Source organism: Oncorhynchus masou, chromosome 12 (genome assembly GCF_036934945.1).
Source record: "Oncorhynchus masou masou isolate Uvic2021 chromosome 12, UVic_Omas_1.1, whole genome shotgun sequence".
NCBI classification, from domain to species: Eukaryota; Metazoa; Chordata; class Actinopteri; order Salmoniformes; family Salmonidae; genus Oncorhynchus; species Oncorhynchus masou.
This window is the reverse complement of record NC_088223.1, coordinates 18,217,038-18,244,995: the sequence shown is the minus strand read 5'-3', so window position 1 is coordinate 18,244,995 and position 27,958 is coordinate 18,217,038. Positions and strand designations below refer to the sequence as shown.

At 40.0% G+C, this 27,958-nt stretch overlaps 1 protein-coding gene across 1 annotated transcript; it reads right to left on the bottom strand.

The window, feature by feature from the left end:
- Window positions 1-11,259: 11,259 nt before the first annotated feature.
- LOC135549642 (chromatin accessibility complex protein 1-like) lies at window positions 11,260-16,201 on the bottom strand. Its single transcript, XM_064979794.1, has 3 exons — window positions 15,964-16,201; window positions 13,125-13,248; window positions 11,260-12,798 (listed from the first exon to the last, which is right to left on the bottom strand). Exons 1-3 carry the CDS (start codon window positions 16,114-16,116, stop codon window positions 12,719-12,721), a joined length of 357 nt encoding a protein of 118 aa, XP_064835866.1. The 5' UTR covers window positions 16,117-16,201; the 3' UTR covers window positions 11,260-12,718.
- Window positions 16,202-27,958: the final 11,757 nt, after the last annotated feature.

Here is a 27,958-nt window from a genome sequence, read left to right as displayed (position 1 = left end):
GGCCCTCCTTGTTGGCCGCAGTAACAATGTTGCTGTTTTAGGCACATTTTCTGCATTTCTACACATTTTGCCATGGCTTATGCTATCCGAGTGACTCAAACATAGCACAATCAATGGGGGCCTCATGCCATGACAAATACTCCTGAAAGCATAATTTTGGGGATTTTAGATTCTCCTCGACTGTAGCTTTTTATTTTGGTGATTTGTTTGTTCTCAAAGAAATTATATTAAAAAAAAAAAAAAAACTTTTAAAAGTGTATGGGATACCTAGTCAGTTATACAACTGAAATGTGTCTTCTGCATTTAACCCAACCCCTCGGTCTGTTTTCTGCATACTTTATCTGGTTTTAGTCATTTTATGTTTACACTTTTTTTTTCTTTTTTTTTTACTGTTTGGACATAGGCAGCCTGAAAAACACTTCTGTGCAGAGAACTCTGCACTTGAGTAAATGAGGGATACAAAGTATAGTGAAAGCAGCTGCTTCCACATGGGTGTGGTTCCTGAGTAAATTAAGAAATTAACATCCCATCATGCTTAGGGTCATGTATAAAGATTCTGGGAAGGCCATTATTTTGGCTACCAAGGCTATGCCTCCATAGGATGACAATGTCTCTATCCACAGGGCACGAATGGTTTGATGGAAATTATGTAAACCATATGCCATGGCTGTCTCACCAGATCTCAACCCAATTGAACACGTATGGGAAATTCTGAGGCGGTCCCTGAGACGGCGTTTTCCAATACCAAATGGTCGAATTTCTCATTTGAAGAATGGTGTCACATCCCTCCGATAGAGGTCCAGACACTTGTAGAATCTATGCCAAGGTGCATCGAAGCTGTACTGGCCCAACGCCCTATTAAGACGCTACGTTGGTGTTTTCTTTATTTTGGCCGTTCCCTGTAGTTATATAGATATTTAGTCTTTTTGAGCCAAATCAGGAATGTACACAAGTGAGATACAATTGCCATAGGGAACTCAACAGTTCATGGGTATGTTTGTGTGGTGTTGTACCAAAAAGTACACTAGTGGCTAGATTGAGTGAACTGAAAAATGGCAGGCCCAAGTAAATAATGATGCAAAATAACATTTTAAACTGTGCACCTACCATCTCCGGTTCTTAATTATTACCTGAAATCTCAAGATGCATATTGATCTCCGCCGAGCGCTTTTCTGGGGAAAAGACCACATTTACATACACACAGTATTCCAGATAATAGTTCATATCCCGCTTAAGCTCTTATTCGGGATAAGCTGTTTACAGGCACCTTTTGATATCCCGCTCACGAGTATCACTGTGTCCATGAATAAATGGAATATTCCTTTAAGTTCCGAGGTTAAATTGAATAGTAAGTGGAATATGGACACTGAATGTAGGCCTATAACCTCTCACATGCAGAGTAATATAGTAAGTTCTGCAGAATGGTGCATTTTTTGCAGTAAAATTATAGAACAAATGTTAATTTGTCTCGGGAACAGATGTGGAGAAATTTGAGTTCTTACGGCATCTCTTGACAAAAATGTGACTGCATGTGTAATCTTTGATACTGTACTGCAAACAGACAGTATATGCACCACAAAATATGTACCCAAGACAAAATTGTTTAATTGTTTTCTCAGCTTTTCTTTTCCTTTAAAACCGGTCAATCTTATGACATTAGTCCTGTGCAAAATGTACAAATCTTTCCACCTTTTTGAAGTTAGTGCGTTTTTCTCCCAGGTCCCTGAACTAAATAGACAACTTTATCGGTGTTAACTAGATTACTAATGCATTAATTCTAAGACATTTATTCTGGTGAGCTCTACTTTATTTAGTCTTCTGGGACAACAAGTTATGACTGAAGAGAAGCTGCATGTATCTAACTATAGTTGACAGACATATGACCTACCAAATGTTGAAAATTATAATTTGGCCTAAATGTCAGAAATTCTAAGCAGAAAGTTGGATTTGAAAGTAGCCAGTAGGCTATACGGTCCAGTACAGAGTATCAGCAAAATAAATTCTTATGGAGGATGGAACTGCACAGGTAGCCTACTTTTTTTTTTTTTTAAGTGATTTGTTTGACAATCAGATGAAAACAACATCACACAACACCCATGAGATTTAAAACTGAGCCTGTGCAGCCCAAGGGGGAAAAATGGTAAACTGGATAAGATTTTTTTACATGCCACAGTATCCCGTCTAAGATCAGTATATCCCAGGTATCTTATCTGGATTTTTCATAACCAGGATACAAGCTTTTCGGGTTATTGTAAACGGGATATGTTTGTCAACTCAAACTGAATACTTGAGTATCCCGAATAATAACGGAATATTGGTGTGCATGTAAACGTGGTCACTGACTAACAAGTATGTTGATGCGTTTTCTAGAATTAAGACATATCACGTCAATAGATCATTGGAATTGACCAGTACATTCTGACCATACATTCTAGTCCTAGGCCCTTGCAGAAAGAGGTGCTCTCCTTTTAAGGCTGGGACAACGAGTCTTATTGGACTGTCTTTGATTATAATTCAATATTGATATCAATATATTTTGATAAAAGTCAATGTTGAGCATTTGCCACCTGATTTGTACTGTCAGTATGAGTAGTTGAGGAACACAGATATTAATAAAGGTTGTGAATAATAATTGTTTCTCAGCCTAATACATAAAGATAAATATTGGATTGATTCTCATTTTATCATGCTTATTTGAGTTGTGTGTCCATGACATTTTCAAAGGTATTTGAGATGGTTTTAGTTTCTTCATTGCTTAGCGTTACCCCATAATAGTTTTTGCTTAAGTGATTGTATAGCTTTGATTTGTGCAGAACATAGTAGTATGGTATCCATTACTTTTCTATCTTATCCAAATACAGTAATGGCTCCTGCATCAAAGGTGATACATGCCTCTGTTGTCATTTACATCATCTGTATCTGTTTGCGCTATTGTATACTGTGGGCAAAATGAAACCTTTTAGAAAATATAAAATCAGACTTGTATATCCAGAAAGGCCTATCCCCTTTGCCTTTTCCTGTCTTCTCTTGAAGGTCTACAGTTGAAATACCATCCCGGTTTAGTAGAGTAGAACTTATTTTCTTAACTGATAGGTTATAATTTATGTACTTAAAGACAGTGTATGTCATTAAGAAATGTATCCACCTGTAATATGGTTGTATAAAATAATTGTTATGCATGCTCATTAACTTCAATCCACAAACTAGAAACTGATTGGCTACTGAAAGTGGGATGTGGTCAAGTCAGTCTTTGTTTTCCTAAGTTACTTATCCTTAGCATAGGCTAATGGCACATTGTCAAATCATTCATTCCACTTCAGTCATCAATTTCTTACTCGGGTGACTATTCAATATCATACTGTACATCTTATCGCTGGTCATCACAATGCAAAAGTTTTTTTTCTCATTTAATATCTTAACTTAGTTAACTTGAACATTTTATACTTCTATAAAACAAACGTTTTGGTTACATAAAGTATCACACAGGTGCAGTCGTGTTTTTTTCCTTTGTTTCTTGTGAGGTGCTGTAATATTAGTGATTTTGGCTTCTGCTTGTCTTAGTTATGTAATTCCACTACAGTACACACTAGATTAGGGGTATTCAACTCTTACCCTACAAGGTCTGGAGCCTGTTGGTTTTCTGTTCTACCTGATAATTAATTGCACACCTGGTGTCCCAAGTCTACATCAGCTCCTGATTAGAGGAGATCCAGGTCCAGAGTTGAGTTTGAAGGCACAAGAGACTAATGCTGCCTCAACCAACATTCATTTTTTTCTTATGACACAGATGACCTCTGACATGATGCTTCATGAGCAGCTGTTAGTGGTCTACAGAATATTCTATTGAAGTCATAGATGCAAACGTTGACGCTTTTCTTTTGTTTTCCTTTTTTGCTGGAAATATAACTTTGTTTTTAGGATTAGATGTATTTTCTTCCCACAAACTCTGTGACCGTTTCAGCATGCCCAGCTAGAAAAGTCCAATATCTCAGTCCTCTCTCCCCATTTAGAAGGTGGCACTGCTGTTTTTGAGTATTCTTTGGTTGAGCTGATTCCAAGCCCTAGCCCACGATAGTTATCATACTAAGCTTGACCCCCTATAACCCACAGCGATGCTGTCTTGAGATCCTATTTAAAAAGAGAATGGAGAACCTTCAGAGCTTCACCAAACGAATGCCATATAGCGGGATTTCGTGCATATAACATGCAAGACTGACATTGGGTATTTTGTATCCTACCAACTAAAGCCCTGTTTCCATTGGCATTTTGAAGTCAGCCTGGGTTGCGCTGACATTGGTGGGCTAGCTCGAATTGAGTTTCCTCTGCCTCCAGAAATGATCAATTATGTAATGTTGCTAGGTAGCCAATGTATAGCTGGCTTCGCTAATATTGCTAGCTAGCTATCACCATGTTGAAGAGTTCAATTCACCATGCTGTAACTAACATTACCCCATACCGTTGCCAGTGCCAGCCAGACTCAGTCATGTATTTAGCTTGATAAAGTTAACTATCTAAACAGTGGCATTGGCTATTAGCTAGCTAACCAAGCAAACCAGGTGACAGGATTGATATGATGTAGCTAGCTTTCAATACGACCTGGCCAGCAAAAATGCCTGCTAGCTTGTTTCAACTCTTGAGTTGCAAGCTAATGTTAGGTAGCCAGCATTCGAGGGCTGAGTGTTCTCAAAGTATTTTGTAGTGCAAAAATAAAGGATACAGCAATGGTGGTAGTGTGTAGTCTGACTACTGTAGTACTGCTTGTCCATGTGCTAGCTAACAGCAACAAGCCCATACAAGCTAGCTAAACGTGGTGTCAGCATTCTAATTGAGCTGGCACCAGCTGTGAAACTGCGCTGGCCCAGGTTTCCCTCGACCCAGCTTGAATTTCAGAATTCCATTTGAGCTCGAATGTGGCCCTAATTTGAAGTGCCAGTGGAAACGGGGCTTTAGTAAACTACCTCAGAACGGTCTCGGGTGCTACCCTTGTATATCCCTAATTTATGACGAAAACAAAGAATTTATACTGACCAAACAACACAAGTCAATACTGTGTATTATATAGACGTTATTATTTTACATTAAAAAACGAAACATCTACGGATGAACTTTGTTTTAGTATGTAAAGTTCAAGGGACCAAATTTTGTAATTGGAGTTAGTCTCAATGTTCTTACATGCATGTGAGTCCTCCCTTTTTAAAAAAATGTAGTGATAACAAAAACAACCAATGAACACGAACAAAATGAGTTGGGATTCGTTCATGTGGCTGTAGTCATGGCTGAATGATATATTGGAGTGCCAATGGAATGGCTTTTTAGATAGACGATTAATCGATATTCCTGCAATAGGTTTTTGGTAGTATTAAATAGAAATAGTGGACTGCAGATGGCGAGAAAGAAGCTTGTCAATGGGATGTTGTATGCAGAGCAATAACTGCTGAAGTCCAAACTAGGGTTGTGATTTGCTTGACTAGGTTTATTAGGGGGCCTAGTCAAGGTTTGGCAAGTCTCACCTAGTGAGCTACATGAAGCTTGGCTTGTGGTCTAGTGTGGCATCTTTCATTCAGCATTTAAGAGATCGCAAGTGGATGTCTGATAAATGGAATATACTTAACAAACCTACACTACCAAACAAATGGTCCACAGTTAAAGCCGAGTGTCTGACATGATCTGCATCTCGAAGTGATTTTATCCAGTATCGCAATAACCCAGAAAAATAAACTAAGCTACAAATGATCAACATTTGATAATGTTTTTGAAGATATTCTTTTTTGCATGCCACATTTTACAAAGGGAATCCAAATTTGAACTATTTGTATTGTATTGTACAATGTATTGTACATTGTGACATGAGAGACACACACACACACTGATGTAGCCTACTGGGATATTTCAGTCACTCAAGAAAAGGTACAAAAAAGGTTTAAATGTAATTTAAATTCTTCTGTCATTATGGTCATCTGAGCTAAAACCATCCTGTTTTATTGTTTTGTGTGTGCCTTTTTTAGAGTTCGTTTCCACCTCATGGGTTGCTTACACTTTTTGATTCACAGAGCCACAAAATACTTTCTACATGAATTATCATGCAACCTTGAGTGAACATGCTGCATAGAACGATCAGTATTTGTGTTTTGCACTTTCAAGGCAGCTTGTGGCTGGGCAGACAGAAAAATAAAGGTATTTTGTGCCATCAATAGGAACTATAAGGAATAATATGACTGAAGATCTTTTCCCAAACAAAAATGGAAAGATATAGATATATATTTATGAAGTACCTCATAAGCCTTATAAATGCTGCATGGACTTCTCATTTAATCTTTTTCTATTGTCCAGTAAAATGTCAATATCCCCCCCCCCCGGGAGGTTTGATTGCCACACAAGGCTGTGCATATGCCATGCAAAACCTGCTTTCTGACTCAATGGGTCTTGTAGGATGTTCTGCATGTTCACTGTCAGAAGTGAAAGGGTATTTTCTGAAACTGACGCCAAAAGAAATGGTTGTGTGTCTTGTATGCATTTTGTTAACAAAACATTTGATTGTCTGAATAGTTGCATACACACAGTTTCCACATTTTGCTTTTGTTAGGATGCTGTGAATGTCCATAGAACCTAAAACAATGGGTTCAGTCAATGAAGAATTCATGTAATTTTTCCATCAGCAAAACTATGGGAACGCAATGCTGTTCAATATGACTGACTCTGGTATTGCCATAAAAGGGCTGTATCTGCAACTGTTTTTCCTCCCTATCTTACTCTCCCACACCTTTGTCTTAAGAAAGCCTTAGAACTTCAAATGGGGTACATTCTTCTAGTATATTTGGCCTTAAGTACGAAATTATGCACTAGAATCCACAACTTGCAAAAAAGCTTGATTCCCATAGACACCTTGAAACCATGTCACGCCCCATTGTCATATCTACCTCCTATGAATGTAAGTGCCCTAAAGATGCAGTCACTTGATGAATGTATTTGTTCTGTTATTATTGCATAGACATTCATCCTCAAATTCTAATCAATTTACTTATTTTTTTTTAAAGACCAAAATGTCCGGTCTTATTTTTACAGTAAACAGAATTTTCAGGGTGCCGTTTTAACCCGTCATTGAGGATCTTTTTTGTTTCTTTAAATGTCAATGTCAATGTAAGCCACGGAGGAGCGAAGTGACCAAAGTTTATCTTCACAAAGTCAGCCCTGCACAGTCCTGTGAACTGAAACCTCCTCGCCTGTCATTTAGATTTTCAGTCTCTCTAACTTCTTTTACCACATGCCAAAACTGAATTTGCTGTCATTCCAATCATAGAGAAGTCTTTTTTTGTTGCTGGTTTATTTGTTCGGATCCACTGCAAAGCTCCTCGTTCTTGTTGTCGTAAAGTGTAAGTGAGCTTTGATTTCTATTTTACTTTGTTAACAATTATGATTACAAACACAAGCTATGCTGTAAACCCTGTTAGGAAATAATGTGAATACGTATTTACTTGATGTAGTTCACTTTGGCTTGACTGTAAATTGCATTAATTAATAAAAAGGTTTGAAGAAACTTGTCTATTTTACTATGCATATAACAATTTGCTTAAAATGTGAATGGTTTAATCTAGTCCCGTATGTATTGAATAACTAGTTATGGTTCTATATAGGTGGACATCATCATCATCGATTCTGCAAGTTATTCATTCAGTAATACACATTTTTGGCTTCTTGAACCACATCAAATGTCACCATCTTTTGTTTAAGTCTTTCTCCCATTCTTATTTACTTACATCAGTGGTAGACTTCTTCAAAGAATCCCTTGTTTAAAATTTACTGACAAACTCACTAAACTGATGGCGTGACTGGAGGCATAAACACACAAAAAATATATATATATATTTGGTGCATTTGAAAAGTAATCAGACCCCCTGACTTATCACATTTTCTTACGTTACAGCCTTACTCTAAAATTGATGAAATAGGGAAAAAAAACTAACCCAAAAATTGGTTTAGATTTTTTTTTCAAGGCACACTTAACCAGCATGGCTACGACAGCATTCTGCAGTGATATGCCAATTTCATCTGGTTTGCGCTTAGTCCCACTATCATTTGTTTTTCAACAGGACAATTACTCAACACCTCCAGGCTGTGTAAATGCTATTTGACCAAGGAGGAGTGCATGAGATTTTCTGGTCTCCACAATCACCCAACCTCAACCCAATTGAGATGGTTTGGAATGAGTTGGACCGCAGAGTGAAGGAAAAGCAGCCAACAAGTTCTCAGCATATGTGGGAACTCCTTCAAGACTGAAAAAGCATTCCAGGTGAAGCTGGTTGAGAGAATGCCAAGGGTGTGCTAAGCTGTCAAGGCAAAGGGTGGCAACTTTGAAGAATCTCAAATATAAAATATTTTGATATGTTGAAATGACATGGAAACAACGTTGATTCAACCAGTTTTTGCCCAGTGGGACCATGCCAAACATTGCTATTATAAACAGGGTGGTTAGAGCCCTGAATGCTGATTGGCTGAAAGCTGTGCTATATCAGACCGTATACCATGGGTATAACAAACAAATACAATAACATTCTAATTATGTTGGTAACAAGTTGATAATAGCAATAAGGCACCTCTGGGGTTTGTGGAATATGGCCAATACACCACGGCTAAGGGCTGTGTCCAGGCACTCTGTTGTGTCGTGCCTAACAACAGCTCTAAGCCGTGGTATATTGGCCATATATTACACCACCTCAGGCCTTATTGTTTAATTAGACCACTCTACTAGCACACAAAGAATACACAGGAAAATGTAGGTGAGTTTTTGAAGAACGGATAAAAGTTGCTGTGAACTTAACGCAATGTCCAAAACAAAGAGTCCTGTGGGCTCATGTTATCCTGGATGAATGATTCAGTGCAGGCCTTGTTTTGTTTCTAGCTGCACTTATTAGGCCTATCTAGATAACGATGCCCTTTACATTACTCCTCAGCCCAGCAGCCTCACTTACCATGCTAATACAAACACGGCTGGGGAACAAGACTGGTCCAGTTCCATCGTGGTGCAGTTGCTCCAGGATAGAACAACGAGCTGAGTTCTGCCTGTCCTGTTTCCTCCTGAGTGCCTGGTGCGGGCGGGACCAGGATGATAGTTGGCTTGCACAGCAGTAGGCTTGTGCTAGGCTTTGCTCCTAGAGGGAATATTCAAGCAGTCATATTAATGCCCTTTTACCAGTGGTGTAAATAAACAAAGTAAAAGTACTTTAAAGTACTACTAAAGTATTTTTTTTTAGGGTATCTGTACTTTCGTTTCTCACTTATTTTTACTCCACTACATTCCTAACTAAAATGTGCTTTTTACTCCCATACATTTCCTCTGACACCTAAAAGTACTCTTACATTTCAAATGTTTAGCAGGACAGCAAAATGGTCCAATTCATGGACTTATCAAGAGAACCCGTTGTCATCACTACTGTCACTGATCTGGCAGACTCACTAAATTATGTCTGGCTATCTATAAATTAAAACAAATATTGTGCTGTTTGGCTTGCATTTTAAATTAAACATTTACTTTTACTGGGTGACATTCACTTTTACGTGAGCCATTTTCTATTGAAGTATCTTTACTCAAGTATGACAATTGGGTACTTTTCCACAGTGATTATTTGTTATTATAGGCAAGGTAATACTATTGAGAAATGAAATGGTTGTAGAAGTTAGTTAATCAAAGGTGATTGAGCGAACTTCCTCTTGGGGTTTGTGCAAGCAGAATAGGGGAGAACGAGAACAAAGAGGAAAGTTAATATTGAGCTTTCTGCTCCAAACCAGAATGGTTGAATTCCTAGTGTATGAAGTCATGCATGATCAGCCACTAGTCTTGTTTTAATGCCACGTGCACAAGTACAATGGAATGCCATTCTTGCAAGCTCTAAACCCAACAGTGAAGCAATCAATATAGTATAGAATCTGTTCAGGAGTCTGCTAGTGGCACACTTGATGAACCGGTACCGCTTGCCATGCAGAAGCAGAGAGAACAGTATATGTTCAGGACCTATCACACGGAGGGGTCCAAACACAGCGGGAACATTTATCCAGACGGAGGTCAGTACAGGTGCATCAAAGCTGGGACCGAGAGACTGAAAAACAGCTTCTATCTCAAGGCCATCAGACTGTTAAACAGCAACCACTAACATTGAGTGGCTGCTGCCAACACACTGACTCAACTCCAGCCACTTTAATAATGGGAATTGATGGGAAATTATGTAAAATTTATCACTAGCCACTTTAAACAATGCTACCTAATATGTTTACATACCCTACATTATTCATCTCATATGTATACGTATATACTGTACTCTATATCATCTACTGCATCCTTATGTAATACATGTATCACTAGCCACTTTAACTATGCCACTTTGTTTACATACTCATCTCATATGTATATACTATACTCAATACCATCTACTGTATCTTGCCTATGCTGCTCTGCACCATCACTCATTCATATCTTTATGTACATATTCTTTATCCCCTTACACTGTGTATAAGAAATTAGTTTTGGAATTGTTAGATTACTTGTTGGTTATTACTGCATTGTTGGAACTAGAAGCACAAGCACTTCGCTACACTCGCATTAACATCTGCTAACCGTGTGTATGTGAAAAATAAAAATTGATTTGATAATTGAATAATTGCAAATGTTCTACATCTTCAGTCCTCCCCACATCTTTCTAGTACGATACAGCTTGAACCAATCCCACGGGTAACTAGGAACCCGTTAGATTTATAAGAACCTTTTGTGACTGTGTTTCTAGTATAAAGGAGCACATTGCCAACAAAGGACTCCATCAACAGGAAAGACCACGTGGCATCCCTTCTAGAGAGGTGTTTACATCATGCAACTCTGACTTGAAAAACAAATGGCACAGTGAATATGTTCTTTAGGCTTTTTACATTGAATGAACTGTACCATGTACTATATTCCACTAGCAATGCATGCAGATTCAGGGTAGGAAACACTGTACTGTATTCTTTGCCTTTTATTCCTCAATAGCGTCACATTCCTATTAGGTGTATTTTAATCACATGTACCTAAAATCCAAACTGTATGCAAAGCCTACAGCATCAGGGGTATTCTGATGGCAATAAAATCTGTTTATACTCCCAGGCTGCAGACCTGTACCATAAAGAGATGTTTTTTTGAATGAAGTACAGCTGTGTATGGCATAACATTGTTGCAACGAGGCAAAAACTTGTATCTACAGTAATTCAACAGAAATAGGGAATGATGAATAGTCCGTGTAGCATGAAGAGGATTTAATTTATTAATAAAACTAAACTATGGTACAAAAGACAAGTCTCATTAGTTGGATGGGATCGAAATTGCTGTTTTTCACTATTGTAGAAAAAAAATATTCATAGCTGTTAAACTGTCCAGTGTTTCCTGATTTCTATTAAATATGAACTATAATTACAATATGAGCGATTTCTTTTTTTTGAAGGAAGGAAAACAAAGTACCCTAACATAATAGTGCGAGTAGATTGGCCAGCTCATTCTCCCGAAGAGATGACGTCATCGTCCCGAAGAGATGCGCTGTCGAGAAGAGATGCGCTGTCGAGAAGAGATGTCAGGAGTATGCAATTGAGTTTGAGGTGGGTTTCTTTTGTTTTTTCCCCCTTCAATGTATGCTTTGGCCACAAATAGAGGAGTATAGGATGAGTCAACAACATCTATTTGGGTATGAGTTAACAGAATATGATTAAGTTATGATTTAATGGGACAGTTATGCTACTTAGTTCAGTGCATTCTTGAGACATCACAGGACCTTGCTTTGTAGTTTCATGGCACACAGACACACAGCAGAATATTTAGAATTTGATTCAATAAATGTATTAAGTCTGATTATTTCACATGAAAAACCTAAAAGTATGGCAATGCCTACTGTAGCATAACTTACATTGCAATCGGAGAGCTGTTACAAAAAATAATAATAAGAGAAGATTTAAATAAGTGCTACCTGCAGCCACCCAGGACTGGAAGTAGCTATGAGTAGTAAAGAAAAAAGATCACACTAAACACAGCTAAAATCTAAAGTCTGTATATTCCTTAGTCACAGAACCCATTCAAACGCTGTAAGAAATCAGTTTGCATGTCTATATTTCTGCAGATTTCATTGGGTATATGAATAAAAGGAATAAAAGTCCATTAGCAAAGACTGCATAGGTGTTCCTCTTTATAAAAGGATACAACCAACGAGAAATTTATTTTGACCTGAGAACTGCGTCGCTTGTATGGAAGACATTGTTGAAAAAAGAAAAAGAAACTGATCTGTTCACCCTTTGCTTCAAGGTCTCCTGTAAAACATAATGCCCAAAACAAATGAAATCCCTCATCTCTGTGCACTATTTGCATCAGCTGGCATCAAAACACGGGGGAGTACAGAGATTTCCCTCTTAGGCAGCAAGTTATTGCTGTGGCGGGGAGGGGGGGGTAACATATAATTATGATTTTAACGCTTTATCTGTAGTCATTTCACATACTAATTCTGGCCCAAAACTGGACGCTCAGCATGCAGATGACTAGGCAACTTAATTATAGTAAACATGATATGCTCTAGTAAATCTCAGATCAAGATGTAGGCCTACACAATGCCATTGAATTGAAGTGGTATGAATGTGGTCTACTTCAGGAATGAGCTGGAGAAAAATATTCAGACTCCATGCTAGCAATACAACCACTGTTGCTTCAAGGAGGTTTGCTTCAATTGTCTGCTTCCTCAATTGGATTTTCTTCTAGAAGCTTCAGGTAATCCCGAACCAAGATCTTCTTTGGTAGGATATCTGCAAACGGTAAACGGAACAGATAAAAATATTTGCTTTCGCAGTGTCATGATAGCCCATGTTCATTCAGAGAGAAGAGAAGGACAGTCAACTGGTGGTGGTGACGAATGTATTAAATCACATTTCATTAATAAAAAGTGTGTCAAATCACCAGTTGGCAACCCTTCCCATATGGGATTAATTTACAAACATTACAATAATTCACTATGGTAATGAAATGATAATTATTCCGGTGTTCTCTGCATTGCGCATCGCATAAAGAGTGAATTTCTTTTGTAAAAAATCAATACATAATAGTAAAGAAGGTTATCTGTGAGAGTTCTTACCTGTGAGAAACTGAAAAGTCTCTTTCTCCTCAACAGTATTGGCCAGATCACTGTACAAGAGGGTCTGGTCTTTCCCTGATCCATTATTGAATGAGGACAGAGCTAGGTGCTGAACAAACAGTTCCTATAAGAGAGATTAATCAAGTTATTACATGGGACAGTTCCATATCATTACCAATGACACCATTAGGATGAAGGGCAGTCTTCTCTTTACAAGGCTCTGATGGAGGTTACACTACAGCCGCGTGAAGTAAGTTGAGGGGCAAATCACATTTTATTGGTCACCAACACATATTCCACAGAAGTTATCGCAAGTCTAGCGAAACGCTCCCGATCCCTAACAGTGCAGTAATACACTCCCCAAAAAACACAAGTCCCCAAAATGTAATTAAAAAAATATTAGAAAGAGCAAAGTCAGAGTCTGGAATATAAATACAGTTGAAGAAGTCGACGGTTTACATACACTGGGGTTGGCGTCACTAAAACTCATTTTTCAACCACTCCACAAATTTCTTGTCACCTATATTTTTAGCAAGTCGTTTAGGACATCTACAGTGTGCATGACAAGTAATTTTTCCAACAATTGTTTACAGACAGATTATTTCAATGAATCACAATTCCAGTGGGTCAGAAGTTGACTGTGCCTTTAAACAGCTTGGAAAATTCCAGAAAATGATGCCATGGCTTTAGAAGCTTCTGATTGGCTAATTGACATCATTTGAGTCAATTGGAGGTGTACCTGTGGATGTATTTCAAGGCCTACCTTCAAACTCAGTGCATCTTTGCTTGACATCATGGGAAAAATCAAAAGAAATCAGTCAAGACCTCAGAAAAAAAGATTGTAGACCTCCACAAGTCTGGTTCATCCTTGGGAGCAATTTCCAAATGCCTGAAGGTACCACGTTCATCTGTACACAGGTATAAACACCATGGGACCACACAGCCGTCATACCGCTCAGGAAGGAGACCCGTTCTGTCTCCTAGAGATGAACGTACTTTGGTGTGAAAAGTGCAAATCAATCCCAGAACAACAGCAAAGGACCTTGTGAAGATGCTGGAGGAAACAGGTACAAAAGTATCTATATCCACAGTAAATCGAGTCCTATATCGACATTATCTGAAAGGCCACTCAGAAAGGAAGAAGACACTGCTCCAAAACCGGCATAAAAAAAATCCAGACTACGGTTTGCAACTGCACATGGGGACGAAGATCGTACTTTTTGGAGAAATGGCCTCTGGTCTGATGAAACAAAAATAGAACTGTTTGGCCATAATGGCCATTGTTATGTTTGGAGAAAAAAAGAGGCCTGCACGCTGAAGAACACCATCCCAACTGTGAAGCACGGAGGGGGGGGGGGGGCATCATGTTGTGGGGGTGCTTTGCTGCAGGGGGGACTGGTGCACTTCACACAATAGATGGCAACATGAGGAAGGGAAATTTGGATATATTGAAGCAACATCTCAAGACGTCAGTCAGGAAGTAAAAGCTTGGCCGCATATGGGTCTTCCAAATGGACAATGACCCCAAGTGTACTTCAAAAGTTGTGGCAAAATGGCTTAAGGACAACAAAGTCAAGGTATTGGAGTGGCCATGACAAAGCCCTGACCGTAATCCTATAGAAAATTTGTGGGCAGAGCTGAACATATTTTGTATGCAACCCTTGGTTAAGCTTCATCAAAGAAGAGAGAGAGGACTGAAAAACAGCTTCTACTGTCTACACATCCTACATGTTAGAAAATACTTACAATTGTATTTAACTAGGCAAGTCAGTATTTACAATGACGCCTACCCCAGACGACGCTGGGCCAATTGTGCGCCGCCCTATGGGACTCCCAATCGCGTCCGGATAGCCTGGATTCGAACCAGGGACTGTAGTGACGCTTCTTTATTTATTTATCACTCCGGTGTTAATCTGCAAAATTGCAATTATCCGCCTACCTCCTCATGCCTTTTGCACACAATGTATATAGACTCTCTTTTTTCTCTACTGTGTTATTGACTTGTTAATTGTCTACTCCATGTGTAAATGTGTTGTCTGTTGACACTGCTATGCTTTATCTTGGCCAGGTCGCAGTTTCAAATGAGAACTTGTTCTCAACTTGCCTACCTGGTTAAATAAAGGTGAAATAAAAATACAAATAAAATTATTGCACTGAGATGCAGTGCCTTAGACCGCTGCGCCACTTGGGAGTCCAGACTAAAACGTTTGTGAATAACAGCCACTGTGACCGGTAGATACGGGCAGTGCTGCTGCGGGAAGTGGGATAGATTTGACGTTAGGATTCAGATCTTTGTGCATGACCAGATACGAAACAAAAACGGGAGAAATACTTAACACAACAACTGCAGCATTTATTTTGATATAAATCAAAACGTACACATACTTGACTAATTTTATTAAACGGTCACACTGAAGAGCCCCGTGTGGCCACCCCGCCAACATGGCTAGTGAATTAGCCAATGCCTAAATCTACCCGTATTTGGCGGGTGTTCATTTTAGGCCCTGCATTCATTACGGGATAACTGTACATCATATTCTGGTTTAAATTACAGCCAAATATATTTCCACTTTATGTGCAACCGTAGTGTCACTTCAGGGTGAACGTTAGTTAGCGAGCTGTTACAGCCATTCAGGGTTAGTTACCTACCTTGACAAGTACAGTAAACTTCGAGATTAAAGTCCCAATTTATGAAAGTAGATATACAGACAGTACTAGCTATGTATACTTTCATTTCAGACCTTATTGCAAAATGACCTTGTAGGTCTAGCTAATACGTACCGTTAGCGAGCTAGCATAGCTAAACCAATAAACAAACTGCCGATTGAACTAAACTTACTGTTGCTTTGGTGGTGAGGAGAAGAGCCTCTTGGTTGATGCTTGAGACGTCGGGAGAACTTTTCATGATCAGTTTCACACGAGTCATTGGAAGAGATATGCCTTTGCTGTTAGATGCATGATTCACTTTCTCTTCCACGTTGTTGCTCGACATCTTGATAAGTATATTTCTCAGTAGTAAGGGCACACAGTTGATAAACACTTGCGAAGAGCGGAAGTACCACGCTACTTTCAGAGCAATGACGTGGGCGTGGTTAGTTTTTTTCTTCTTCCATTTCCCCCCCAAATCCTTTTTTTATTTATGACATTTTTCCCCCACACTCTACTTTAAAACATTGTTTATTTAACAATAAATCAATACATAAAGCATGAGGGAACACAAGCATACATGGATTACAAACAATGGACAATCGAGCGAGGGGGTACAATATCACATTACAATTACACAAGGACCTTAAGGAACATACATATACTTACAATTCTAACAGATTTTTTGTTTGTAGAGCATTTAACAGTCTTAAAATACAGTTCAATTTCTTTTTGTAGGGTACGAAAATGTGGTTTTCTGTTTGTAAATTTACATTTGTGTATATGAAATTTGGCCAAAAGAAAATAATTAAATTACATAAACATGTTTCAGCTTATTTCTATTGTATGTAAAGAATCCAAACAGTACATCTCCCCACAATAGTGTAAAATCTTCATAAATGTGTTCAATTATAAATCTACTGATGTCTTGCCACAGTTTTCTTACATACATACAATGCCAAAAAAGACACAACACTGTTTCTGGGTGGCCATTACAAAAGGAGCAATTTGAGTTGATGTTTTCCTTAAACTTCTTCATATAGTGGTTGGCAGGATAATATTTATGAATAATTTTAAAGGAAACTTCCTTAATTTTGTTAACTAATAGGTATGTGTGTGGCAACATCCAAACTTTTTCCCAACAGATATTATCAATAAATCCATTCCAGGCATGACATACAACATCCTGTTGAAACAAGGTTCGTATCGCTCTGTTGTTGAATAGACCAAAAGAGAAACAAATCTTTCCTGCTGGGGCGGTAGGGTAGCCTAGTGCTTAGAGCGTTGAACTAGTAACTGGAAGGTTGCAAGTTCAAATCCCTGAGCTGACAAGGTACAAATCTGTTGTTCTGCCCTTGAACAGGCCGTTAACCCACTGTTCCTAGGCTGTCATTGAAAATAAGAATTGACTTGCCTAGTTAAATAAAGGTAAAATAAATAAATGAGTCAACAGGGTCAGTAAGCTCTGAGGAACAGGTCTTGACATGTTCCTGAATAACATAGCAACACCTGAGGGAATTGCATCTAAAAACAATTGCAAAATCTTTAGGTTTTACAGGGACCTTGTAAAGTGATAAGAATTCCTTATAACTGAGTAAAAGACCCTCTGCATTTACCAGTTGGCTCACCAATAGGATATTATTTCAGAACCCAATATTCTAAAAACAAAGAAGTATCTTTATACAATATATCCCGATTATTCCATATATAATATATGTGTGGAGAAAAATTGTGTTTATAAATTAAGGATCATGACAAGAAAACCTGCCGATGAAAAGCAGAAAGTTTCACTGAAACTTTGTCTATTATAATTGCGAAACAACATGAAGTTAAGGCCACCAAAGTAGAGAAGACATGATGAGTAATACAATTCCAGATAGAAGTGGGTCTTCTTAGGAATTGTTTTATCCAATTGATCTTAAAAGTATTATTTAAACTAGTAAAGTCCAGAAAATTCAGTCCACCATTCTCATAAGTGTTCATTACAACAGTTGTCCTAATGTAATGGGTACTGTTTCTCAAAAGAAAGTTGAAAAGCATCTGGTCTCTCTCCTTGCTTATTTTACTGTCAAGATATAAAGATAGAGCACTATATGTTAGTCTAGAGATACCTTCAGCCTTGGTTATTAGGACTTTACCTTTTAAAGATAAGTCCCTCTGTAGCCATTGATTTAGTTTCTTCTGTTTAAAAAAAATAAGAGGGTTAAAATTTAGTAAGCCTCTAGACTTCTGATCCTTTGTAATGGTTATGCCTAAATATGCAAGTTATTCTTTTACTGGAATACCATAATATGAAGGTGTCACACAATCTTTGACAACTAGGAGTTCACATTTATTAATGTTGAGTTATAGACCAGACGCTTTGGAAAGGATTGTATCACATTGATCGATATGGGAATTTGGTTAGCGTCTTTCAGAGAAAGTGTAGTATCCTCAGCCAGCTGGCTTATAATAATTTATTTACCAGCTATGGAAATACCTTGTACAGGACTATTATTTAAAGAATTTGTAAGAAGTTGGGTGATTAATAAAAACAGGTATGGAGAGATAGGACAACCTTGCCTATTTCCTGTCTTTAACTCAAATCTAGGTGAGGTGCCATATTTCAATTTGATAGAGCTGTTACCATTTGCTTGGAGAGTCTTAATAGCCTTACAGAAAATAATCCCCAAATCCAAGTCTCTCAAGGGAGTGGAAGAGAAACTGATGCTCTACTGTGTCAAATGCTTTATAAAAATCTAAAAAATAATATGAAGCTATCCTCAGTTATTAGGTCTGAGTAGTCAAGTATGTCTAATACTAGTCTGACATTGTTAGAAATATGTCTGTTCCTCATGAAGCCAGACTGTTTCATCAATGATTGCATCCAGGACTTCTTTAAATCTTTTAAGTAAGGCTGATATCTTATAGTCATTATTAAGAAGGCAAATTGGACGCCAGTTATCAATGAGCAGCACTTCTTTTTTAGGCTTAGGTATCAGTGTTATTAACCCCTGACTCATTGTAAGAGGGAGAACATTGTTTTTAATACTCTAAAAATACTTCAAATAGGAAGGGAGCTACTTGTTCAGAAAATAATTTGTAAAATTCTGATGTAATTCCTTCAACACCTGGTGATTTATTGGTCTTTAGATGTTTGATAGACTATAATTTATTCAACTTTGATGGGTTCATCACACTGTTTAAATTTATATCACTTATAGAGTGAACATTATTCAGTGAGTCAAAAACACATCTGTGGATTCCTGACAGTACGTAGAGCTATACAATTTTCTGTAAAAATTGCTACAGTATTTAGCGATTCATTTTTAGTCATCTGTAATAACACCGTTAATGTTTAACTTATGGATAGTGTTATTTTTAGTGAAATTTCTCAAGTCTAAAGAAATAGGATGAATTCTGTTCTCCCTCCTCAATCCATTTTTTCCTCGATCTAATAAAGGCTCCTACTTTTAATTTATATTATCCATAATTTCCCCCGAAATCCTTAACAAGTATCTCTACCAGTAGAGCAGGGTTCCCCAACTTGCGGCACGCGGGTCAAATCTGACCCACCAGAAATATTATTTGCCCCCCAAATATATATTTTTTTCCCATTAAATAAATAAACAATTATTTTAAAAAAAGTCAAGGGCTCGAGATGCAAACACTCCCAAATGCAATGTCTCAAGAAGGAAGTTACTCTCCCTAAATAAGGCAAAAGTTGCATTTTAACTTATTTCATGACGAGAGAGAGAATACAGGAGACAGTCATATAATAAAGCAGGCAGCGGACCATTTTGTGGTTCTGAAAGGTAAAGCTGCAGCCACAGTGCAATCAATAGGAGGTGAACAGTGCCTGGTGCTGAAAATATAGCTAACTTGTTATGCAAGTGTTGCACAGCAACAGATGGAGAAAACCTAGTCGAGTAATTCATTTCAACAATAATCTTCATTAATTTGACTTTACAAACAATAAGAGTTGCAGCTGTCAAAAACATATGGAAATATTTGCTCTACCCAAAATTACAACTAATTGCAGCATTACCGCAAAAAATGGAAAAGGAAAGTGGAATAAGTAAGGAACTGGTCTGTTGGCCCTGCAATAAAGATCATCATTGGTTAAAGAATATTGTGATGAGAAAATATATCAGTTTAATTTATGTTAAAAAAAATGACAGCTGTACCATAAAGATTGCAAAATAGTTGGGAAGAGATCTTTGACATACTAATCCCATGGTATATGGTTTATGAACTGATACGCAAAACGACGCCAGATTCAAAATATAGAATTTCTCAACTTAAATTATACAAAGTCCTCAATAACTAAAATAATGTTATTTATATGAAGGATACAACCTTCCCAGCTCTGCAGATTTTGCTGTGAAGAGGCAGAATCATTAGATAATTTGTTTAGGTACTGTCAATGTGGTACTTTCAACAGATTTACTTTTAAGAAGGCACACCTGTTAATTGAAATGCATTCCAGGTGACTACCACATGAAGCTGGTTGAGAGAATGCTAAAAGTGCGCAAAGCATTTGTTTAACACTTTTTTGGTTACTACATGATTCCATGTGTTATTTCATAGTTTTGATGTCTTCACTATTATTCTACAATGTAGAAAATAGTAAAAATAAAAAATAAACCTTCAATGAGTAGGTGTTCTAAAACTTTTCACACACACACACACACACACACATATATATATATATATATATATATATATAGTGGCAGACCAGGGGGTTTGGTCAAGATGTTTATATAGATCAGATACAGACAGAGTATGATTAGCTCGGTTTCAAGGGTGTTAATTAAATAATAAATCAAAAAGAAAAAGAACAGGTCTCCCCCATGAGACCCTCTCCGCGATACCTTCTCCTGGGCTCCGGGTCTTCCTGTAGTGCACACAAACTCAACTCCCTCATCTTAGCTCGGGTAATCGTATCCAACCACATGGAAGTCACCTCTCTTCCCCTAGTCCTCCTGTGTGCGGCCCTTCTGACAGCTTTATGGGCCTTGCACAGCTGGTGAGCAATCCGCCCTTGATTATTCACCAGCTCCCAATCAGCCCCAATTAGTCCTGGCTGGAGAGCCCGTCGAGACCTGGCACGTCCAGCAGATGGAGCCATCGCCTCGATGTATACTCCATCTGTTCCCAGGCCTCGAGAGTCTCCCCCTGGTGGCTGACCTGCTGTACGCCACAATATGCATATATATATATTTGCAAATAAAATATGGGGGATTGGAAGTGATCCCGACAATTACATTGATGGTAGCTACAATCTACCTGCAGTATTAAAGCTGATCTACCCCTAAATAAAACATTAAATAAAAAATAACAACAAGAGTCCTTTAATTGGAGTCTATTTCGTCCGAGTCTAGGCCTATATAAAATACCTTAGCCAAGCTCAGCCATTTATGAGGCTTAACAGCATATTTTACACAAAAAAATGAAGGGCCTAATAGAAGTGGGATTTTTTAAATTATGCGTACTTACAATTGCAACTGGCCAAAAATGTAGCATCCTACATAAAACAATAATTTAAAGATGGCCTGCTCCTTTAATGAGAGAACAAACAGAAATGACTGTCAGCTTGAGACCTAAATATCCCTGAAAAAGCACAATAATGTTAGTATTGACTAAATACTTTCATATAGGCCACTAAGTGACTTACTCAATAGGAAAAGTTGCATTTCCCCTCGGACACGATCTTGTGTCCACAGGCTGTCCTCGATTGAAAGCTGGTTCCTGTCATGAGTCTCTATTGCGTTCGTAGAGGAAAATGAGGACTTGATGTGAGTACATAAAATGCAAGATTCTTTATTGTGCTGTATTCCTCTGAGCATGAGGTGCTGTATTCCTCTGAGCATGCCACCCAAAACGCACAAGGATTCGGAGAGCATCCTTGATTTGGCTGGATGTCTGGAATTCAATCAGCTGAGTTTGAATTGCGGTCTCATCCAGCGAGGGTATCGTTTTCTAAGCAAGTGAGGATAATTCTCCACTTGGGCGGACTGTGAGAGGATCACGTACAAATGCAATAATATCATTTGGCATGCTGTAGTCTTCAAATCTGGTGGAGAAGTTATAATTTGTAAATTGAACTCTTTCATCACCTCCGACAATGCTGCGACCTTGTCCCTCTGCCTCTCGTTTCTTCAGTGTGCTGAAGTGCAGTAGCCTTCCAGATGACAAATCCAAATCGAACAGCTCAAGCTTCCTAGTAAAAGGCCTCAAGTTTTTCCACCATGTCCACGACTGTTTTCCCTCTTCCTTGTAACTGCAGATTTAACCCGTTTAAATTAGAACATGCCATGGTTAGATTTATAATGACGTCTGAGATTGAATTATTTGTAAACAGCGATATTTTCATTGCAAATAAGACACACTGGCATGGCATTGGGAAAATATGGTAAAATGAACGCATTTCTCTGTACATTTTTCCCTGAAACTTCGATTTTCATTATCCACCTTTATTTTGATATGTTTTGAGAGCGACATTTTCTGTTGCAATCAATATGATTGTTCTGAACAATAGTGTCGGGTACAGTTGACTACGTAGACCTGTTTTCCCCCACCAATCAACGTACAGAGAAATAGACCAAATAATAATTGAATAGAGACATGGTGATTTTATGAGCAAAATCAGATCGAAAAAATATGTTATTGTCACTGAATTTATTATGTACTAATCGGATTTGTTAAACATGTTCAATTTGTAGTGTACCCACCTACTAACACCACAGTACCCTCCAAGCTCGTCATCAAGCTCGAGACCCTGGGTCTCGACCCCGCCCTGTGCAACTGGGTACTGGACTTCCTGATGGGCCGCCCCCAGGTGGTTAGGGTAGGCAACAACATCTCCACCCCGCTGATCCTCAACACTGGGGCCCCACAAGGGTGCGTTCTGAGCCCTCTCCTGTACTCCCTGTTCACCCACGACTGCGCGGCCATGCACGCCTCCAACTCAATCATCAAGTTTGCGGACGACACAACAGTGGTAGGCTTGATTACCATCAACGACGAGACGGCCTACAGGGAGGAGGTGAGGGTCCTCGGAGTGTGGTGTCAGGAAAATAACCTCACACTCAACGTCAACAAAACTAAGGAGATGATTGTGGACTTCAGGAAACAGCAGAGGGAACACCCCCCTATCCACATCGATGGAACAGTAGTGGAGAGGGTAGTAAGTTTTAAATTCCTCGGCATACACATCACAGACAAACTGAATTGGTCCACTCACACAGACAGCATCGTGAAGAAGGCGCAGCAGCGCCTCTTCAACCTCAGGAGGCTGAAGAAATTCGGCTTGTCACCAAAAGCACTCACAAACTTCTACAGATGCACAATCGAGAGCATCCTGGCGGGCTGTATCACCGCCTGGTACGGCAACTGCTCCGCCCACAACCGTAAGGCTCTCCAGAGGGTAGTGAGGTCTGCACAACGCATCACCGGGGGCAAACTACCTGCCCTCCAGGACATCTACACCACCCGATGTTACAGGAAGGCCATAAAGATCATCAAGGACAACACCCACCCGAGCCACTGCCTGTTCACCCCTCTATCATCCAGAAGGCGAGGTCAGTACAGGTGCATCAAAGCTGGGACCGAGAGACTGAAAAACAGCTTCTATCTCAAGGCCATCAGACTGTTAAACAGCAACCACTAACATTGAGTGGCTGCTGCCAACACACTGACTCAACTCCAGCCACTTTAATAATGGGAATTGATGGGAAATTATGTAAAATATATCACTAGCCACTTTAAACAATGCTACCTAATATAATGTTTACATACCCTACATTATTCATCTCATATGTATACGTATATACTGTACTCTATATCATCTACTGCATCCTCATGTAATACATGTATCACTAGTCACTTTAACTATGCCACTTTGTTTACATACTCATCTCATATGTATATACTGTACTCGATACCATCTACTGTATCTTGCCTATGCTGCTCTGTACCATCACTCATTCATATATCTTTATGTATATATTCTTTATCCCCTTACACTGTGTATAAGAAATTAGTTTTGGAATTGTTAGTTAGATTACTTGTTGGTTATTACTGCATTGTCGGAACTAGAAGCACAAGCATTTCGCTACACTCACATTTTTATATATATATATATTTTACCTGGATAACACTCGCCAGTCCAGCTTCCCTGCCCCATCCACCGCTGCCCCCTGGACACGGATCACTTGGCTACATAGCTGATGCACGCTGGACTGTCCATTAATCACGGTACTCCATTCTGCTTGTTTATGTTTTATCTGTCGGCCCGTTGCCTAGTCAACGCCATTTTACCTGCTGCTGTTGTGCTAGCTGATTAGCTGTTGTTGTCTCACCTACTGTTTTAGCTAGCTTTCCCAATTCAACACCTGTGATTACTGTATGCCTCGCTGTATGTCTCTCTCAAATGTCAATATGCCTTGTAAACTGTTGTTCAGGTTAGTTATCATTGTTTTAGTTCACAATGGAGCCCCTAGTTCCACTCTTCATACCCCTGATACCTCCTTTGTCCCACCTCCCACACATGCGGTGACCTCACCCATTACAACCAGCATGTCCAGAGATACAACCTCTCTCATCAACACCCAGTGCCTGGGCTTACCTCCGCTGTACCCGCACCCCACCATACCCCTGTCTGCGCATTATGCCCTGAATATATTCTACCATGCCCAGAAACCTGCTCCTCTTATTCTCTGTCCCCAATGCTCTAGGCGACCAGTTTTGATAGCCTTTAGCCGCACCCTCATACTACTCCTTCTCTGTGCCGCGGGTGATGTGGAGGTAAACCCAGGCCCTGCATGTCCCCAGGCACCCTCATTTGTTGACTTCTGTGATCGACAAAGCCTTGGTTTCATGCATGTCAACATCAGAAGCCTCCTCCCTAAGTTTGTTTTACTCACTGCTTTAGCACACTCTGCTAACCCTGATGTCCTTGCCGTGTCTGAATCCTGGCTCAGGAAGGCCACCAAAAATTCAGAGATTTCCATACCCAACTATAACATATTCCGTCAAGATAGAACTGCCAAAGGGGGAGGAGTTAGCCTGCAAAGTAATGTCATACTTTCCAGGTCCATACCCAAACAGTTCGAACTACTAATTTTGAAAATTACTCTCTCCAGAAATAAGTCTCTCACTGTTGCCGCCTGCTACCGACCCCCCTCAGCTCCCAGCTGTGCCCTGGACACCATTTGTGAATTGATCGCCCCCCATCTAGCTTCAGAGTTTGTTCTGTTAGGTGACCTAAACTGGGATATGCTTAACACCCCGTTAGTCCTACAATCTAAGCTAGATGCCCTCAATCTCACACAAATCATCAAGGAACCCACCAGGTACAACCCTATCTCTGTAAACAAGGGCACCCTCATAGACGTCATCCTGACCAACTGGCCCTCCAAATACATCTCCGCTGTCTTCAACCAGGATCTCAGCGATCACTGCCTCATTGCCTGTATCCGCTACGGAGCCGCAGTCAAACGACCACCCCTCATCACTGTCAAACGCTCCCTAAAACACTTCTGTGAGCAGGCCTTTCTAATCGACCTGGCCCGGGTATCCTGGAAGGACATTGACCTCATCCCGTCAGTTGAGGATGCCTGGTCATTCTTTAAAAGTAACTTCCTCACCATTTTAGATAAGCATGCTCCGTTCAAAAAATGCAGAACTAAGAACAGATACAGCCCTTGGTTCACTCCAGATCTGACTGCCCTCGACCAGCACAAAAACATCCTGTGGCGGACTGAAATAGCATCGAATAGTCCCCGCGATATGCAACTGTTCAGGGAAGTCAGGAACCAATACACGCAGTCAGTCAGGAAAGCTAAGGCCAGCTTCTTCAGGCAGAAGTTTGCATCCTGTAGCTCCAACTCCAAAACGTTCTGGGATACTGTGAAGTCCATGGAGAACAAGAGCACCTCCTCCCAGCTGCCCACTGCACTGAGGCTAGGTAACACGGTCACCACCGATAAATCCATGATTATCGAAAACTTCAACAAGAATTTCTCAACGGCTGGCCATGCCTTCCGCCTGGCTACTCCAACCTCGGCCAACAGCCCCGCCCCCCCGCAGCTCCTCGCCCAAGCCTCTCCAGGTTCTCCTTTACCCAAATCCAGATAGCAGATGTTCTGAAAGAGCTGCAAAACCTGGACCTGTACAAATCAGCTGGGATTGACAATCTGGACCCTCTATTTCTGAAACTATCCGCCGCCATTGTCGCAACCCCTATTACCAGCCTGTTCAACCTCTCTTTCATATCGTCTGAGATCCCCAAGGATTGGAAAGCTGCCGCAGTCATCCCCCTCTTCAAAGGGGGAGACACCCTGGACCCAAACTGTTACAGACCTATATCCATCCTGCCCTGCCTATCTAAGGTCTTCGAAAGCCAAGTCAACAAACAGGTCACTGACCATCTTGAATCCCACCGTACCTTCTCCGCTGTGCAATCTGGTTTCCGAGCCGGTCACGGGTGCACCTCAGCCACACTCAAGGTACTAAACGATATCATAACCGCCATCGATAAAAGACAGTACTGTGCAGCCGTATTCATCGACCTTGCCAAGGCTTTCGACTCTGTCAATCACCATATTCTTATCGGCAGACTCAGTAGCCTCGGTTTTTTCGGATGACTGCCTTGCCTGGTTCACCAATTACTTTGCAGACAGAGTTCAGTGTGTCAAATCGGAGGGCATGCTGTCCGGTCCTCTGGCAGTCTCTATGGGGGTGCCACAGGGTTCAATTCTCGGGCCGACTCTTTTCTCTGTATATATCAATGATGTTGCTCTTGCTGCGGGCGATTCCCTGATCCACCTCTACGCAGACGACACCATTCTATATACTTCCGGCCCGTCCTTGGACACTGTGCTATCTAACCTCCAATTGAGCTTCAATGCCATACAACACTCCTTCCGTGGCCTCCAACTGCTCTTAAACGCTGGTAAAACCAAATGCATGCTTTTCAACCGATCGCTGCCTGCACCCGCATGCCCGACTAGCATCACCACCCTGGATGGTTCCGACCTTGAATATGTGGACATCTATAAGTACCTAGGTGTCTGGCTAGACTGTAAACTCTCCTTCCAGACTCATATCAAACATCTTCAATCGAAAATCAAATCAAGAGTCGGCTTTCTATTCCGCAACAATGCCTCCTTCACTCACGCCGCCAAACTTACCCTAGTAAAACTGACTATCCTACCGATCCTCGACTTCGGCGATGTCATCTACAAAATTGCTTCCAACACTCTACTCAGCAAACTGGATGCAGTTTATCACAGTGCCATCCGTTTTGTCACTAAAGCACCTTATACCACCCACCACTGCGACTTGTATGCTCTAGTCGGCTGGCCCTCGCTACATATTCGTCGCCAGACCCACTGGCTCCAGGTCATCTACAAGTCCATGCTAGGTAAAGCTCTGCCTTATCTCAGTTCACTGGTCACGATGGCAACACCCATCCGTAGCACGCGCTCCAGCAGGTGTATCTCACTGATCATCCCTAAAGCCAACACCTCATTTGGCCGCCTTTCGTTCCAGTACTCTGCTGCCTGTGACTGGAACGAATTGCAAAAATCCCTGAAGTTGGAGACTTTTATCTCCCTCACCAACTTCAAACATGTCCTATCTGCGCAGCTAACCGATCGCTGCAGCTGTACATAGCCTATTGGTAAATAGCCCACCCATTTTCACCTACCCCATCCCCATACTGTTTTTATTTATTTACTTTTCTGCTCTTTTGCACACCAATATCTCTACCTGTACATGACCATCTGATCATTTATCACTCCAGTGTTAATCTGCAAAATTGTAATTATTCGCCTACCTCCTCATGCCTTTTGCACACAATGTATATAGACTCCCCTTTTTTTCTACTGTGTTATTGACTTGTTAATTGTTTACTCCATGTGTAACTCTGTGTTGTCTGTTCACACTGCTATGCTTTATCTTGGCCAGGTCGCAGTTGCAAATGAGAACTTGTTCTCAACTAGCCTACCTGGTTAAATAAAGGTAAAAAATAAAAACATCTGCTAACCATGTGTATGTGACAAATAAGATTCGATTTGACTATTAGCTCAGAAAAAAATTGGGCGAGGCCAAACATAGTTGACGAACCCTCAACAGTATGTACTCCTGTTTAAGACAATATGATTGTTGTTTTTTTACTTCCTTTTTGCTAAGAAGTAGCTGAT